The sequence below is a fragment of the Ambystoma mexicanum genome, chromosome 13 (genome assembly GCF_040938575.1).
Source record: "Ambystoma mexicanum isolate Mex_15411 chromosome 13, UKY_AmexF1_1, whole genome shotgun sequence".
Taxonomy (NCBI): Eukaryota; Metazoa; Chordata; class Amphibia; order Caudata; family Ambystomatidae; genus Ambystoma; species Ambystoma mexicanum.
In genome coordinates this window covers 788,402,126-788,420,892 of record NC_090938.1, presented here as the reverse complement: position 1 = coordinate 788,420,892, position 18,767 = coordinate 788,402,126, and the positions used below count along the sequence as shown (strand labels likewise).

At 47.9% G+C, this 18,767-nt stretch overlaps 1 protein-coding gene across 1 annotated transcript in view; it reads left to right on the top strand.

The window, feature by feature from the left end:
- Positions 1 to 13,598, top strand: part of LOC138521970 (decapping and exoribonuclease protein-like) — a 61,864-nt gene extending 48,266 nt beyond the window's left edge. Inside the window, exons 5-8 of the mRNA XM_069635163.1 lie at positions 6,611 to 6,743; positions 7,497 to 7,514; positions 9,894 to 9,988; positions 11,998 to 13,598. Coding sequence (XP_069491264.1) covers positions 6,611 to 6,743; positions 7,497 to 7,514; positions 9,894 to 9,988; positions 11,998 to 12,118 — 367 coding nt within the window. The 3' untranslated portion in view covers positions 12,119 to 13,598. The remainder of the gene's footprint in view (positions 1 to 6,610; positions 6,744 to 7,496; positions 7,515 to 9,893; positions 9,989 to 11,997) is intronic.
- The last annotated feature ends 5,169 nt before the right edge of the window (positions 13,599 to 18,767 follow it).

Genomic DNA, 18,767 nt, shown 5'->3' with positions numbered 1-18,767 from the left:
TTCTATTGGCAGCCAGTGTTTGGACATCTTTCAGTATTGTCTTGCGTAATGCAGGCCCCCCACAGGACCAGGCATGTTCCCCCACCCCAAATGTGTACATCCCTAAATGGGGTGCAACTCCAAGCACTGCATACACTCTGTGGTGCTGCAAGGGGGCCGTGTGAGAGGAAACCAAAGATAGATGGTCCGGGTGTGGGGTGGCGAAAGAGGGGTCTTCTAACCGGCCTGCCACTGGCAGAAGTCGCAGAACACTAATGTATTCTTCTGAAGTGGCCTTATTATTTGCGCAACTGGAAATACTGGAATATATTAGTGTGATATTGGGGTCTAGGGGGTGCCCCTCTGATTGGGCAGCATCAGCACTTAGTATTACAGTGTAAAACCAGGAGACACCAGGTCAGCCCGGTTAGTGCCCTCCTCTCTTTCCTGCTCTTAGATGCCACTCTCTAGCAGAAAAGCTGTGGTCGCAGCCACCCTCCCTGGCGGTATAGTGTACACCTTTGGCACAGTTGGAATTGTTCAGCCACATACTTTCTCCACCCTGTTATCGCTATTTCGCTATCTTTCTGCCACTCCCTGGGAATACATTCATTCCAGGCTCAGTGGTTAAAGGTGCCAAGCAAGTTGCCCAGAACACTTTATTTTCTTGTGAAGCGCATGCAGGTTTTTTGTTTGTTTTTGAGGTTTTGGCCTACAACTCCTATTATCCCTCAACTTAACTGTACTGGGTGGGGCCAATGGGAAATGTAGGCCACACATCTAGATGGCGACAGGTTAGTTGCCAAGATCCAGATGCTAGCAGGTTTTTCACTTTGCTTTTTCTTATTGAAGTTTCTGTAAATTAAAGAGTTGTTTTGTTACAAATACCTGCATTTAAAAAAACGTTCAATTTCGCTGTCTACAGTGACGTCTAGAAAAGGCAATGGTAGTGCCTTGACTCTGACACAGTGACTCGACATATTCAAAAGAAGTCTTGCGGGCCGAGTTAATATTTGTTCCCATCTGTAAATTGCCAGTGGTGTCAAAGGGGATAGAAGTGACGCTGTAATGACCCAGTGCCAGGCACTCCCTGGTAGTAAGCAGGTCCACGTCTGGGAGGAGTTATTGAGTCCTCTTTGACCCATCACCACCCTACGACCATGTGGATCTGCCTGCCCTTTGTGTACTGACTTGGTGGGTGTATGAGGTTGAGGGAGTCATGGACCATGTGCTTATTTACCTGTTCCCAGGATCTTCCAACTGGAGGATCTCCATGGCTGAAGGTGGGAGTTGTCGCCACTGCCCCCAAGCTTAGCAAGTATCCAGCAACTCTGCTTAGGCTTTTTGGTGTAGCTCTGGTAGAAGATGCATTGATAGACAAATGACCTCCAACTCTTGTTGAGCAGACCTATAGAGCGGAGTATTGGCCCAAGTGCTGGAAAGCATAAGAAGCTTCATCACTTGCCGTCCTCTCCAACATAACATTTCAAACTCCAATGATGAATTTGGGAGGAAGAGCAAAACTATCCCTGCTATTTATCAGGTGCCCCTTATAGCCCACGAGACGTTCCCACTCGTGCAAAGCGAAACATCGTGGAGTGCCTGTAGTTGCCGACATAAAGCTGGAAGTTCCACTGTGAGGATGCTCTTCCAGTGGAGGACCCGCGGCTTCCAGTGGGGGACACGGCTCTCGATGAAGCTGGAGGCTCCACTGCGAGGATGCTCTTCCAGTGGGGGACATAGCTCTCGATGAAGCTGGAGGCTCCACTGCGAGGATGCTCTTCCAGTGGAGGACGCAGCTCTCGATGAAGCTGGAGGCTCCGCTGCGAGGATGCTCTTCCAGTGGGGGACATAGCTCTCGATGAAGCTGGAGGCTCTGCTGCAAGGATGCTCTTCCAGTGGGGGACACGGCTCTCGATGAAGCTGGAGGCTCCACTGTGAGGATGCTCTTCCAGTGGAGGATACAACTCTCGATGAAGCTGGAGGCTCAGCTGCAAAGATGCTCTTCCAGTGGAGGACACGGCTCTCGATGAAGCTGGAGGCTCCACTGTGAGGATGTTCTTCTAGTGGAGGACGCGGCTCTCGATGAAGCTGGAGGCTCCGCTGCAAGGATGCTCTTCCAGTGGAGGACACTGCTCTCGATGAAGCTGGAGGCTCCGCTGTGAGGATGCTCTTCCAGTGGGGGATACAACTCTCGATGAAGCTGGAGGCTCAGCTGCAAAGATGCTCTTCCAGTGGAGGACACGGCTCTCTATGAAGCTGGAGGCTCCACTGTGAGGATGTTCTTCTAGTGGAGGACGCGGCTCTCGATGAAGCTGGAGGCTCCGCTGCAAGGATGCTCTTCCAGTGGAGGACGCGGCTCTCAATGAAACTGGAGGCTCCGCTGTGAGGATGCGCTTCCAGTGAGGGACACTGCTCTCGATGAAGCTGGAGGCTCCTCTGTGAGGATGCTCTTCCAGTGAGGGACACTGCTCTCGATGAAGCTGGAGGCTCCGCTGTGAGGATGCTCTTCCAGTGGGGGATACAACTCTCGATGAAGCTGGAGGCTCAGCTGCAAAGATGCTCTTCCAGTGGAGGACACGGTTCTCGATGAAGCTGGAGGCTCCACTGTGAGGATGTTCTAGTGGAGGACACGGCTCTCGATGAAGCTGGAGGCTCCGCTGTGAGGATACGCTTCCAGTGAGGGACACTGCTCTCGATGAAGCTGGAGGCTCCGCTGTGAGGATGCTCTTCCAGTGGGGGACACGGCTCTCGATGAAGCTGAAGGCTCCGCTGCGAGGATGCTCTTGCAGTGGGGGATATAGCTCTCGATGAAGCTGGAGGCTCCACTGTGAGGATACTCTTCCAGTGGGGGACACGGCTCTCGATGAAGCTGGAGTCTCCGCTGCAAGGATGCTCTTCCAGTGGAGGACGCGGCTTTTGAAGCAAATTAAATTAAAATTGCCTAACCAGTTTGCCACTTGAACAAATTCACATATGTCCATAAAACATTAGTGTTGTTGATAAACAAAAGGAACTCCATTGCCTCGGCTGTGGTTCTAACACTATAATTAATAAAAATGGCCCCTAAACCACAGTCTTCTATTGGGCAACTGTAGATCAACATAAAAAGTGGCACATTTGCAATGGCCCCTGACCCACATGCACAGAGCTTAGTATTGCCCACCCAGCCCATACACCCCCTTCTCTGGGGTAACTCATTCTGTCTCGCCGTTGAAATAATTCTTCTGTGTTTCTGGAGACCTCCCTTTTACAATAATGTTGCAAGCCTGGGTCACAGTACTGGCGGTCCACAAATGTTTTAGAGAGCGTAGGTTCATGCTATGCCTTATTCTAGTGTCATAGTCCAGATACCTAGATCTTAGTCTAACACCTAGTCGGCTCCGTAAAGTCTGAGTCCCAGCTAATACACAGGGCTGGGCGCTTTTCGAGCTACAGATATTCTACTTGTGGTAACTGAGACCTTGTTTCCCCCCATTGCTTTTCTTAATATTCGGATTCTCTAGACTGCGAGTAAATGGCTTTACAGCAAAGGTGCACAGCGCTAGGGTCCTAATGCTGGAAACTCTCAGTTCCCACCGCAGTGCTTCCCCCGGAGTGCTGGGCCCAAGCGCCAGTATCCTCCTTAAGAAGCCATTTTGAATGCAATCTAATACCGCTAGGTCTGATGCTTCGCAGCCATAGAGGACCGCAGTTTTTACTTTGGCCTGCGAAACTTCAAGACATTTGTCTAACCAACGGCCTCCAAACCTATAGTAAACCTGGCCAGGCCCTCCAGCCCCACCCTTAGCCTATTTTCTAGCATTACCAAGTGGGTTCACAGAGTCCCCAAGTAATTGTAGGAGTCTGTGACCTCCATATTCTCCTTGTTTATCATCCATAACATGATTGGAAGTTTTTTTTGCCAAAAATAATAATTTTAGATTTTGACAGGTTCGGCTTTAGGCTGCGAGACTCTATAAGTCACTGCATAGCCCAAGCTGCAAACAAGGCACTTTGGTGTAAGATCCGACAGCGTCGTACCAACAGCATAAAGAAGAGCAGGGTTACTGCCTTGTTGGCTACAAGGCTAAACCTCAGACTAAAACATCATAAAAAAGAAGGGGAGCAAACGGGCACCCCTGCCTAACACCCATATTGGTTCCAAACTCCACAGGCATCCTGCTGCAACCGTGGCTTGGACAGTAGCTGAGATTTTGGAGTGAGGGCAGATAATCAGCTGTATTGAACCCCATGGGACCAAGAGAGGCGTATACAGGGTAGGGCATTTACAGGTGTTTATGTCCCTGCGGTGGGCCCAACTGCATTGGCTTCAGGCCCCACTTGTTCGACAATCCTGGCTAATTTATTTATTACATTTGTTCCTCGCCCAGACCCTTGGGTATCACAGCAAGGTTACAGACAGATTGAAAAATACATACATTGAATGGGCCGGTGTGGCGCAATGGTGTTGGCAAAAAGGTACATGATCTAACAGCAGAGGAACACAATAGTAGATAACAACATCATAGAAATATGTACATCGGGGTAGGCAAAGATACAATTTACAATGTGTTGAGTTGGCTTGGTTATTGGTATTGGTTAAATAACCACGTTTTCAGCAACTTCTTAAAACCCGTAAGGGTTTCCTGATTTTTGATGGTGTGTGGAAGAGAATTCCTATGTTTTGGGGCTGGATACTGGAAGTTAATGCCCTCTGCTCTAGTCTTCTTGAATCGCTGTAACGGCAGTACTGACTGGTTATTAGATTTTAAAGGTCTGGTATTGGTTTTTCTGGAAATTGCCTGATTTAGGTAGATGGGAGCTTTGTCATGGAGGCATTTGAAGGTAATGCATAATGTTTTAAAGATAATTCTGGCTTTGATAGGTAACCAATGGTACTCTCTTCTGGTTTTGGATATATGATCCGATTTTTCTTATTCCAAAGGCAGCCCTCAAGGCTTTGTTTTGTATCGGCTGCAATTTGTTGAGGTTTGTGGTAGCGGTGCCTAGGAGTAATACATTCCAGTAATCGAGTCTTGATAGGATCAGGGCCCTGGCCAGCGTTATGCACTTCGTAGGTGTCAAAAATTGGCAGCTGAGGGAGATATGTTTTGATGTGGAGGATGAGAGTGCGCTGATCTGTTTAGTTAGGGAGAGGTTGGAATCCAAATTGACTCCTAGGGATTTAACATGTTTGAGTACAGGCATGATAGTGCCGTCTATATTGATGGTAGCGTAATCGGAATGAAGAGCGTTTATTTTAGGTTGGGGGCCCACATTGAGTATCTCTGGCTTGTCACCGTTAAGACAAACACTTTGGATTATGGAGTAGATTTTGTTCATGGTCAGTGTGTATTGGATGTAATTCCCTGATTGGGGGATAAGGATTTGGGTGTCGTCTGCAAAGTTAGTGTAGGTGATGCCCATATCGTCCAAGGCTGAGAACAGAAGCTTGGTGTAGGCGTTGTAGAGTGTGGATGATGGGCAGGATCCCTGTGGTACACCTATGGGGACTGTAATGGGATCAGCAGCGTCATTGCCTATGGACACTCTCGAGGTGCGTTCAGCCAGGAAAGATTTGATCCACATAGTGGCATTCTTGGAAAAATTGAAATCTTTGGCTAGGGTTGCACAGAGTTTATTGTGGTCCACCAATCGAACGCTGCCAGTAGGTCTAATAGGAGCAGTATGCAGAGTTTTCCTGTGTCTCTGATGGTGTCCATTTGTATTTTGAGATCCAGGAGGGCTGTTTCCGTGCTGTGGTTGGGACGAAAACCAGATTGCCTGGTGTCAAGGAGTTGGTTCTGTTCCAGGTGTGCTTGAACTTGGTTGTACGCTATTTTGCCAAGGATTTTCAAAAGGAAGGGGACCGTAGTTATATGCCTGTAATTGGTGGGCACAGTGGGGTCAAGGTTGTTTTTTTTTTTATTTATTTTTTTATTTTTTTATTTTTAGCAACGGGGTAACCCAAGCTTCCGTAATACTGGCTGGCACCACATTTTTGTCAAAGGAAGCATTTCTAAATTTAGTTGTAATGGGCGTCAGCGCATTGGTGCTTGGGGCACCCCTAAAGCTCAGTGCTTTCTTGGCTGCATTCTACAAGTTTATTTTCACCCCTCTAGTGACGGAAAACCTCTGACTCTTGCTAATTTTGGGCCCATCATGTTTTGATTGTGTCTTGGCAAAGATGCACCCCCTTGTGTGTTCCAAGTAGCCCTCAGAAAGTAGCTGCAACAGGAATTGAAAGATCGGTGAACCACACATGGTGGATAATCCCAACCCGTAGACGCTTGTTTGCCGGCCCATCATGAGCTGGCCATTGCGCAATAGAGAGTGGAGACCAAGGGTGGGGTATGCCACTACGTACACAACTGGTGCCCGGTGGGTACTCCCATCTGTCGTTTAGACCACAGCTGGGGACATGGTGGCCTGGAGGTTAAAGCAACAGAGGAATCTATCCACATATAGAGTATAGACCCGAATCTCTCACCATTCCTGCTTGGAATGTCAGTCTATTTCTCGGTTAGAATGCGGATTTGCTGGTTAGTCGCTGGGCCGGTACTTGACGCAATTGCATGCATTGTGAGTTCACGCTGCAAAGGCACCCTCAGTTACATGGGTACTCACACCTGCACCCCTCTTGCTATAGTGTTAAAAAGCTGCGTTGGTGGGCGCAGTCCTTCCTCGGAGGAGTGCCGCGGATCCTGGTGGGCTTCAAGAACGACGAGCAGACGGTGGTGAAATGCAAGATGTTTGATGTCACACCACATGGGCTCCTGCAGGTTTGTAGAGAGCGCGGCTTCCGGGGCAAGGGAAAGTAGGGGTTCATTGTGCAGGGGGCTTTATGGGAGGCGGGTGAAGTAGGCCCCCTCTAGGCAAATGGGTTCTGTTGCAGTTAACATATTCTGGCCAGTATCTTGTCTAGGCATGTGGTGAATAATCTACTGGTGATGAATGTATCACACACCACACACCGCATGTTGTGCTTGGTGCTCCAGTAATAGCAGTCATTGATAACTATTTAAATGGTGCTGGTTTGGTTGACATCTCCCTCCCAGGGGAGGAAAATCGGAGTTGTCCCTACCCCCCTGTGAGCTTCAGGTGTACAGCAGGCAGTTCTCTGCAGCATGAGCTACTTAACTGGTCATGGCCGCCCATACTCATTAAGTCTTCTGATTTGTTAGCTCTCTCATTATAAATGGGGACAGGGAGAGTGCTGCTTGGTCTTAATCGGCGCACTAGCCGCCATTTTGAAGCACCAATATAATGTACAATGTGGAGTTTCCAGCCATAGTAGAACGTGTTTCAGGAACAGAAATGAGGGTGGGATGGACAGTGCACAAAGACCATGGTATAGTGAGGCCGCGCCATATGGAGTGAATGCACATGTGATGGGGGCTCCTGGGTAGAATCTGTAGGGGCACTCTCTGAGGGGGTGTTTTGCGTGTAATGGGTGATGCATTATAGCTTTAACCCCTTCCAGCCAGAGCGGGCTGCTACAATGAGTAACGCTTCCCTTTTTTCTTCTCTTTCAGGCTGCCCCCCCAGCTCGGGTAAGCTGCTCTTTGATGTTCACCAGCGGGAGTTTTGTGTTGACTGGAAACGTGCCCGTCTCCCCCTAACCACAGGCCCCCATGTTGAATGAGGACCTTTAGTAACGAGGATCAGGGGATGGATCGCATTGCCGGGTGTTCACTGCCCTGATTCTAGCCTTTACACCCTGCGCCTGCACACGTGTGGGTTGACTACACCCCCGCCATCCCTCCTTTACTTGTGGATTTTTTGCACGTGGGTGGGAGTTATATTTGCACACATTTTAAAATTCCTACCAAGTGGCAGTTCACCCAAGTCCTAGGGGCAGCAGAAGTGATTGGATGCAGACCAAGGCAGGCAGTGCCTATAATTAAGTCACCCCCCCCTTACGCCCTGACTTGCTTGCTCTCCTTTGCTTTTCCTTAGCGCCTCTCTCACCTTGCTGTCTGACTTGTGGCAGAAGCAGAGCTTTTGGTCTCGGTGAGCTGTGGCTTCTCTCCAACTTCCTCCCTCCGTTCACCACCTTCCTTTACCACCATCCCAACTTCCTCAGGAGCTCATGTTCTAATGAGCCGTAACGTAAATGGAAGGTGTAAACGCCTTGAGTATGTCTTTAACGCTTCCATTCGCGCTACTGCTCAGTTTCAATCATTGGTATGGCGAAGAGAAGGGGCGGAACGCAACTTGGATTCCCGCCATCTCCCTTCCTCTCCACCATACAAGTGCTCCGGCATTTGCGCCGGCATGCATTTTCATGCTGAAGATTCCCATGGGCTCGGCAAAGTTTATGCACCAGCCTAAAGCAGGCGGATCCCATAGGCGAGCATGTCGGGCAGGATTCAATTTCAATTGTGAACGCTGCTTACCATGCGAGCATGTCAGGGAGGGTTTAATTGTAATGGTGAGTGCTGTTTGCCCACTCATGATAAAAGTAAACGCTGCCTGCCCAGAGAGCATACCAGGCAGTATTTACTCACTTTGCACGGCGGGGTGCAAATGTTATGGGCAAAAGGTGGCATAGACGTGTGTATGCCGCCTTTTGCACCCTGCCGTGCAAATGAAGACAATTTCCCGGCGGGGTGCAGTTTACATTGCAGTGCAAACGTAACGGCTCCCTGTCCCCAAATTCCACTTCTTGATAAAATCACCCCTCCTGTCTGTTTCTGCCTACCTCTTTCTCCCTGTTAATCCCTTACGGGGGCTTGGTTTGGCAAGCTGTCTTTTCTTACAGGGACATTATTACATGGAACCAGTGGGGTATCCAGGAATATTATCCCCTTATATATGGTCACCATACATAATGTCGCCGGGAAAAGTTTGTGGCGACATTATATATGGTGACCATATATATGGGGTCATGGAGAGCGGGGACGTCTCCCACTCCCCTTGGGGGGGGGGGGGGAGGGAGGAATGTGCAGGGGTGTCTCCTGCATGTTCAATGTAATAATGTCCCAGCAAAAAACAACCGTTTTTGGTGCCATTTTTTGCCAGGCGACATTTTTGCAGGGACATTATTACATGGAACCCTAAATGGGTGGTAGTGATTCACTCCCTCTCACCCTCTACCCATTGCCTTTTTTTAATTTTCTTTTTTTTTCCTGGTAAGGGTTCACATGGTTTTCTCCCCTTTGGATTTCCCCAATTATGGAATTGCCGCTTACAACAGGGTTTAAAAGCCCTGCCTGCCATTTTGAAGTCAGGTCGAAGCTTATGTGGCGGTTTGCCACTCTGGGCTGGGGACTGCTCTGTAGCGGTTTACGCAGTGAATGGGGTTTCATGGCTGACGGTGCGCCTGCTCACAGATGACTTGCACTTGGACCCCCTTTATTCTCCCAGATTGTAGTGCAGCAGTTTGAGTCACCAGTGCATGCAATACTGTGTGTGTCTGCCCCTGTTTACTGCTGTGGTCCTCGTGCTGCCCTTATGGCTGATGCTGACCTTGGCCCGGCTTCAGCAGCCGGGAATGGGGACTGGCATGGAAACGTTGGCTCACTTGAATAAAGCTTGCAGTGATATCTTAATGGATGAGGTCCGGCAAGGCAGGAGTGCTGCAGGCCTGTGCTATGCCTACCTTGAGCAAGGTTGTGGAGGAGGGGACTTACTCCCGTGTACCACCTCCATGGGATGCATCACGTGGCAGCGGTTTTCCCATGGCCCGCAGAATCTCTCAATCTTCCCTAACGGGTCTACACCCTCTGACTTTGCCAACAATAACCAGTGCACAGGGCAATGCAAGTGGTGCTGTAGCAGTGTAGCAAGACATTTTGTTTTATATCGCTTACACAAAACTATAACTTGTGCTAATATGCAAAATAATGTAGTGGTATTGGCAGTGGCGAATAGCAGTTCTACTTGCCACAGAGGTGTGCCCGCTCTGATTTGTTTTTGTGCACTTGCAGGAGATGCCTGACTTTTGGAAGCCGGCGGTGTGCATGAACTTTCTTGCTGCCTTCCTGTCCTTCGTGAAAGAGGTGGTGGTCGAAGATAACTACGCGTAAGTGTCCATTCCGAGGGGGAAGGTCAGGCCTACTTCCTGGCGTAAGTTGTGCTTTTCCCTGTTCTTACCTGATTTCCATTGCTGGCATTTTCCTGTGGATCAGTTGCCCCATCTCCATGTACGGTAGGTCCCGGTGGATAGGCCAGACCCCTGCATATAAAAGCTGTTGGGTTTCTGGATTGAAGGCTCAATCGTGGACGCTATGGTAGAAGGAGAGATCAGGACAGTTTACATGTAAAGCTAGGCTTACTCGTGCCTAGAAAGGGGCTACATTAGCGTGGTGGAAATGCTGCAAGATTTGAGAGGCTCTGTGCTCCCATGCCGACTCTTATGCATACAGTATTTCCATATGCTCGCTACACTAGCATGCTTTGGGTGGAAAGCGAGGCTGGAAAAGCATTTGGCGCAAAAGGGAAGCTCAGTTCTCACAAAAAGGATTCTGTTGGCTGTGCTAAAACACCTAATGTTTCACTCTCTGGCAAGGCTTCTTCAGGGTATGCAGGTGTCTCGTGACTGATGGGTTCCTGAGCCAGAAGCATCAATTCTTCTTTTTTTTCCCGCCATATTTTATTAATGTTTTCAGGAAAAGAATAGCAAGAAAACCTAGCTCACAAACGCATTTTTTTTTTGCATATGCACCGTATGCAGTACAGTACAGAGTTCTCTGTAGGAGAGTACATTATTCTACAGCCCTAAATGACCAGCAGCTATATGTGAGTCGACGCAATGCTGTCCTGTTTAGTGAGCGGCACACAGTTGTGTAATTGAGCGAGAGAGGAGGCAGTAAAAACCCTCACTGACCCAAAGCACATCACATATACATATTATTAAATGAACTCCAGACTGGATAGTTGTCCTCCACTCTTCATATCTTGGCCTGGTACTGCTCTTCTAAGCTACAAATTCTCTGCAAACTCATTTTAGTTTCTACTGTTAGTGGTGTTAAGGCGCCACCTATAAGTTAAAACGATTGCATTGGAGTAAATCTAGAAGGGAAATAGCATGAGCGGAGGGGCACACAGCGTGTTTTTTTTTTTTTTTATTATTATTTATTTTATTTTTTTTTACCTCCCAGGGGCTATGCTAATCCTTATGGCCGTTCCCACGCACTCTCCGCTCCTCCCCGCCCTAAACACATCCTAATGGGATCTCTTTGAACTTGCTTTATCAAACGGGAACATCAAACATTGTTCGGCAAATGCCTTCCACTGTTTAGATGCGGAATTTCTTATGTGTACCTATAAATGAGCTGCTGGCGAACGAAAATGGTCTTACCAAGTGTTCCATCTGCCACTTTTATAATTAATATGCATGTCCTTTTACTGAAGTCCTGTTAAAAACAAACATTGGCAAAGCGAACAGTTTTGGCTTGTGTTGAGGTATATTAGATGGGCGTTCGCGAGGCACTACTATCATATTTGCAGGTACTCGCTCTAATTTGCCGCTGTACGGTAGTGCCATTACGGCAGTGCCTGGCAAATGCCTTTTCCATGCCTGGAGAAAAGCCAAAACGGTTGGCTTTGCCAATGCTTGTTTTCATTGCGAGGGACATGTATGTATCCGCGGGGGCAGGCTCAAGGCTCAGTGGATAGGCAATCTTATATAAGTTAGACCAAAGAGATGGTCAATGCACTGGAAAGCATCCCTCCACATAGTTTTCTTTTTTGCAGTCAAATAAATGTTCTCCTTACCTTTTGAACAGGCCCAATAATTGCCAGATGTAAAATTTTTCTTGTTTTTTTTTTTTGTATGAATTAAAGAAACTTGACCCCTGTCTCCGAAACCCCCCCTCCCCCGCACCCCTTTTCTCCCCCTCCAAAATAAAAACCCCAAAAATGGTAGGCTATCTGCAATATTGCTCGTGGCAACTCATTCAGGGGGGAAGAGATCTGACTTTGAATGACTTGAATCAGTGGCAACATGCTATGCTAAGTTTAGGGGCTGGGGGTTATACGTCTGAAATGTGTGTAGTGGCGACCACAGTAACGGCTCTTTTCCATTTCCAGGCTCGTGCACGTCTTCTCCTGGAATCCGCACGAAGACGTGCACTATTCTGTCAAGAGAGGCCCGGAGCACTGCTTCCTGTTGCCGCAGTACGTGCAGTGCGTGATGACGCAATACCGCTGAGTGGCGGGCGCCGCCCGCGCATGCGCCAAAAGGAGTCCGACACGAGGGCACACGAGGACAGTGAAACGCATTGACGCTGATTTTAGAAGCGTTTCAACGCTGGCGCCGGGTCAGAAGGAACATGCAGGTTATGTTTAGCGAGCTGGCGCCATCTTGCCTGCATTTCCCTCTATCCCTTGAGTTCCCTGAGGGCGACCAATCCTGGGGCAGCTCTGAATGCCTGACTCCAGGTACCAGGATGCGCTGGAAGAGGCTGCCAGACTCCTATCTCCAGGCACCAGGGCTTTTCTAAGGAAAGGGTGCAGTTGGTCATTTTCGCTGTTTAAATGTTTGCCTACATCTCTTTTAACAACACTCCACTATCTCTAGCTTTTTAAAGAATATTTTTGACTGTGGCTGTCTTTTTGAAAGAGTACTTTGGGGGTTACTGTTTTTTACATTTTTTTTTTTTAAATGTTTGTATCAAATTGATGAGTAAGGCTGTGTAAATCCGTGCAAGAGGGATTTCCAGTTGCTCGCGGTTACTTAAAAGCAGATGGCCAATGACCTCCTTCCCTGTCCTTTGTAGACTCATTAGGCCAGATTCATGAGATATTTGCCCGGTTCAAAGTGACTTTGCACTGCTGACACAAACCCCGATTCATGGAACCGTGCAAAATGTATTTTTGCAGGGCAAAGTAAGTGCCCAGTCATTTTTGCAGTTCAAAATGACATTGCCCGGACTTTGCATGGAAAAAATGCCCTTTGCACGGTTCCTTGAATCAGGGTTTGTGTCGGAAGTACAAAGTCACTTTTCAGCAGGGCAAATTCACTTTGAACCGGGAAATATTCCAGGAATCCAGCCCATTGCCTCCTTAAGATGCGGGAGGCATGCTGGTTTGCAGTTCCACCTCCTTGCTCGCTCCTTCAATTTCCCTTTCTTTCCCCTTATCAAATGCATTCATTGGTCCAGAACGCTGATGTCAGCTGGAGCCCAAAATCAGACTTGCCATTTGCAGTTTCCCATCTGCATCGGAGCTCCTGTACACCATGTTGGAGAGGAAGCGAGCTGGCCCCACGCCTCCTTCTGAAAAGCCATTTGTGATGGCCGGCGAGAACCGAGACTTGCGTGACAGTGACCCCCACCTTGACTGAGCGGTACGTGGCCGGCCCACCTCAGGACTGGAGCCAACTGGATACTGACTGGCCGCTCTGTGTCACTGGCCCAGTATGCCTGAGACGGAGGAAACGCTCTCATCAACAGACTGGGTTTCAACTATCGCCCTGGAGAGCCAGCCACAGCACGCAAGGGTCGTAATATACATAGCGATTTTAGGCAATTCCACAATGGATGGCCACACACACCGTGAGGCTGCACCTGAAGGCATTTCCTCTGCATTCTAAATGAACTAGTATGAGGTTTACATTATGCTGTTTTTTATAATATAAATTGGTGTTTTTATTGTTTTGTAATGAATAAAAACAATATTTTTTTCTAAAATGCTTGCAAAGCGTGGTTAATGAGGGCCTTTTCCGTGAGGTAAGAGAGCTGGCAGCTGTCTCTAAAGCCAGGGTCTCTGGTTTTGTTTGTGATGCTTGCGGGACAGATTTCCAACGGTGAACCTCTAACTAAGTGGTCTGGTTTAGAAGGAAACAAAGGCCCCAATTCTGCCTGAAAGGGAAGCAAGCGTTGAAACTGAAGAGGATTCTGGGGTAAGAGCTTTGTTGCGTGACTAATGAACGTGCTGCGTGTAGTCCTACCATGTAGTGAGCGAGTCTGCACATGTGGCTGTCAAAGATGGGTGTCTGTTATGGAAGCTACTCTGCCATTGGCCGGTCCTCTGCAATAGCCAGTGCGTCTGCGTCAGCTTTCTGCTATTGTGTAATATTCGGGTTGCACTGGCCTGCAGGGAACTCTGGAGATTTCCCAGTAGTCCTCTGCATTCTGGGCCTCTTTGGTGTGGTAAAGTGTTTGATTTCCAAATGTTCTCATAACAAATGGTTGGGCTTGTTGAAAAGGTGTAATATGGGGCCACTTTGAACATTATTTCCTGTTGGTTCTGGGTGCACCCCAGGTAATATTACACTGACTGTTGCTAGGGTCGTAGCTCCCCACTCCCCCGCGCCCCCATTAAAATCGAATCTGGTTTTCTTGCATTGAGCAAGCAGTGGTTGCCAAGGGGTCACAACAATACCATGAGCAAGTGGGAGTTTCAAGCACAACACCAGAACCACTATGCAGTGATCGAGCGAGGAAAGACTTTATTTTCTTATGTATGTTGATAGCACTCAACTGCTACTAGGCCTTGACGGACTCTCATGACGTCCGTCACTGGGCAACGGAAGCTAGGATGTCTTAAACGCAAGTAAGTCGGAGCTGCTCCTTGCTATGATGCAGTTCTCTGAGCTCCCCCTTTCAACTGGCATGTACTTCTCGATGAAATCCTAAGCCTGTCCTTGAGGGTTTGATGCTGTTCAAACTGCACATCAACACTGTTGGTTACAGTGGAGCTTCAGCTCTACCCCATTGCCATAGTCTGACCTGTCTCTGGTCCAACCCACTGAACTGTCACCCTTAAGCATGTTTATCAAAAAGGGCACCTGGTTGATGCCTTGCTCTACCCATGTGGGTAGTCACGTATTAAAGAGCAAAAATGAGCAAGGTCATTGGATACCTGGCTGATGAACGAAGGGTGAACACACTCCTATGGGGGTTACACCTTGGCAAGTGTGTACACGTTACTGTAAATGAATCCTGACAAAAATGTATCAGGACAATTCTGAGTACTGCAGTCAGATTTTTAATAAAACTGCAGTTTACGTGTTTGTAGATGCACTTAACTAGGAGTTACACAAGATACAACAGTAGTTACACATTTTTTAGGTATAGTGACCAATTTGTAAGTGACAAATGTCAAATATTTGTAGCGTCTTTCCAATGCTTACGCATCCACTGAGGGGTCCTTGGGAAGGAGACCAGTGGATTTAGTGAGGTGATAGCATGTAATAATCAGCACATATACATCAAAGCAATGTGGGGTTGAACAAGGACAACACAGACAATATAACAGTCAACACAACAGTGTTTCGGCCAGAAGGTGAGCTAGGATGAGCTCTGATGGTGTGGCCTTCATCAGGACGAGATATTCCAAAGCAGGAAGTATCTTGTGAGGTCTGTTGAGATAAACCGACGAGATGTTATAGGAGTGGGCACATTTGTGGGTATCTTGCACAGGTAGAGGTTTAAATACATGAAGGACCGGTGCTTACCGGAACTTGGGAGCGCAATGGCTCAGGGAGTAGCAGTGTCTGGAGTACACTGGAGGATTTTCGAGGTCCTAGAAGTGGCCATTTCTGTGGAAGTAGGAAGGACATGGGGGCTGTGTTAAGCCATAAAGAGTGGGGGAGCAACTGTGGGTTAAAAAAGGGGGTAAGAGCAAAGCTTACCATAAGGAGGCCTGTTACTGTGCAAATTTTGGGTGGAACAGGCTGGTGTGATAAATACGCAAAGTCAACCGCAAGCGTGAGGGGCTGCGGGAAAAATGGACACAAGGGGCTGAGATTGCGGGCCTCGGAGTATAAGTGTCATGGTGCACGTGAGGGCTGGTGTGGCTTGCAAGTCACCAATGGCCACGGATGAGCTGTGGCGGATATAATCACGGGTGGGTAACATAACATGTGTGTCCCACGTGGATGTAGGTCTGAGCATGACTTAAAATTGGACAGAAGTGCGAATATGTGTGTTAGCGGTGTCAAAAACGTCCGTGATGCTTAAAGGGAGTCATTACAACCTTAAAAACCCAGGCGGCGGATTAGCGTGATCGCCAGTGTAGGATGTCATGCTGTGGTGAAAAAGTAGAAAGTCTAAAATGGAGGCTGGGCTTCCGTTCTTAAGTGAGACATGCAGCCGAGAAATAGGTGCAAGGGATCACGTAGCTACAGTGGTTGCATGCGCGTGTACTCACCTAGGGTAAAAGGAAGGATAAGCGCTGCAGAGCAAGGTGTCAGCGGTCGCGGTCCCTGGCTGCGCACGGAGTGAGCTGGGGAGCTGACTGCGATTTAAATGGGGCGAGCGGCCATGATGAGGTGCGCGAGGCCGGTGTGCCCGTGAGGGTGCCTGACTGGAATTGGCACCTGGTTCCAAAGTCAAAGTGAAGAACACACTCGGCCATGGGAGAGCATACTGGTGAGTACGCATACGCATGAAATGATGCCTGACTCAGATTGGTTGTCCATATACAGGCAGGCGGGCGAAGGACGCCTCACTGCCAGGCTAGGATGCTGATTGGTCGGAGTCAGGGTATGGTGGTAATGGTGCCCAGAGCTGCTGAAGATGGGTAAAGAAATGGAATGGATGGTGTAAGCATAACAACATGTTTAAGTGACACATATCATGATAACATATTTACACAAAGTGAGCAGTAGGTACTGCAGTAGGCAACTGTTGGGCATATCTGCACGGTCAATGTTCCAGGAATAGTCCAAAGTGCAGTGGTGCCAAACATGAAGTAAATGGCCTCGTGGTCAGGAAATGCCCCATTATTGATGGTGGTTATGTTAGCAGTGACACAGGAAAAGGCACATATTTGTAAAATAAGGTGGCGTTACAAGGTCCAGCAGTACCACATGAGGTCAATTAGGAGTGGATACATTGTCTCAATTACAGGAAGTGTTTCCACTCAACGCAAATGTTTAGACCGGATCGGACTGAATTTAATTTGTGCACCCATTTCTGTTCTAAACGAGTTAAGATTCTGTCGACGTCTCCCCCTCTGATGGTGGCAGTAACTTTCTGTATTCCCAGCCATTTGAGGTCCATATTGGTGTGATTTTTCTTGACAAAATGATCTACAAGAGGTTTGTCAGGTACTTTGTTTTTTATGCACTAGCGGTGCTCGCAGATCCTGGTCTTGACTGGTCTCATGGTTTTGCCCACATAAATGAGTCCATAAGGACAGGTTATAACATATATGACCTTTTTCGTATTGCAATTGGTGTGGTCCTGCAGAGTCCAATTAATGTCATTATGTCGGAATATTTTGGTAGTTTCCGTGAATTGGCAGACCGTACATTTGCCACACCGGTAGTGGCCTTGTATGGGTGGGAGATTCTATAGAGTGATGGTAGACTTGGTGGGTTCGATGAAGGTGTGTACCAAGTATTCTCTGATGATCCGGTTTTTCTTGAAGGCAAACAGTGGCACTTTTTGTAGTGATCCCACGTTTTTGATGATGGGCCAGTGTAGTTTAATGGTCTTTTTAATGAGGTCACTGAGTGGGCTAAAGGTAGTGACACATACCAGTCTGTCAAGTTCCTTTTTGGTTGTTTTGGTGAGACATATAGTGCGGTCGGTTTTGGCGGCCCGCTTCTGGGCGTTTTTGATGGCTTTTCTGTCCCCCTGTCGGCAAGCCTTGTTTGGAGGTTAGTGGCATGTTTGTCAAAAGTGGTGCGTTCGGTGCAGTTTCTTCTGATGCGAAGGAATTGTCTGTACAGTAAATTGTACTTCATGCCTTCCGGGTGGTAACTGTGCAAGGTGTTCCTATTGGTTGCTTTGCGAAACAGTTCTGTGTTGAGGTGGTCACCAGTGTGTAGATCTAGAAAATCGATCCCATGGAAATCCCAATGTTTGGTGAATCTGATGTGCTGGTTGAGCCATCCATGGAAAGCCATCAGATCTTCAAAGTTGCCTTTCCAGATGAGAAGAACGTTGTCAATATATCTCTTCCATAAGATGACATTCTGTTGGTAGGGATTGTGCGCTGACAAGATGTGTTCTGTTTCATAATGGGCCATATATAGGTACGCTATGTCAGGAGTGAACGTGGCGCCCATGCTGACCCCTTTGATCTGTATATACAATTGGTCTCTGAACAGGAAGAAGTTTTTAGTCATGGCCAATCTGACACATTCCAAGATGAACTCAGTAGGGACTGCCGTGATGTTGTTTCTGGTGTCGAGAAAAAGTTTCAGTACTTCCAAGCTTTCTAGCTGGGGTATCGATGTATATAAAGCTTACACATCCAAGGTGGCCAGGATGTATTCAGGTTTCTTGTCAATCTCCTTCAACATAAGAATGGTATCTGTGCTGTCCTTGAGATAGGAGTCCATTCTGTTGACGAAGGGTTTGAGAAAAAAGTCGGTATAGACCGATAGGGGTTCGAGTATAGAATCACAAGCGGAGACAATCGGTCTACTGGGTGGATTGGTGAGGTTCTTGTGAACCTTTGGTAGTATATAAAATGCTGGGATGTGCGGGTGGTTTTTGTTTAAAAATCGTCGCATATCCAGGATTCTTGTAGAGCGTGGTTGGTCAGGCTCAAAAGGTCTTCCTGTAGTTCTTTGGTGGGATCTCTTTGTAGAGGTGAGTATGCATTGACGTCACTCCATAGACGTAAGCATTCCGTGTTGTAGTCTGTGGTGTTGGAGATGACAATACCCCCACCTTTGTCGGCAGGTTTGATTGTGATGGCGTGATTGGCTTTAAGGGAGGTGAGGGCCTTTCTTTCTTCTGTGGAGAGATTATCCAGATAGAAATTCCTTTGAGAGAGTCCTTTCCGGATCGCATTGGTTACCATTTTCACATAGGTATCAAATTCACAGGGTGCGGTGGTGGCATGAATGTGGATTTAATTTTTAATCCTGTGGTGTTTTCATTATCCTTTTCCGGGGG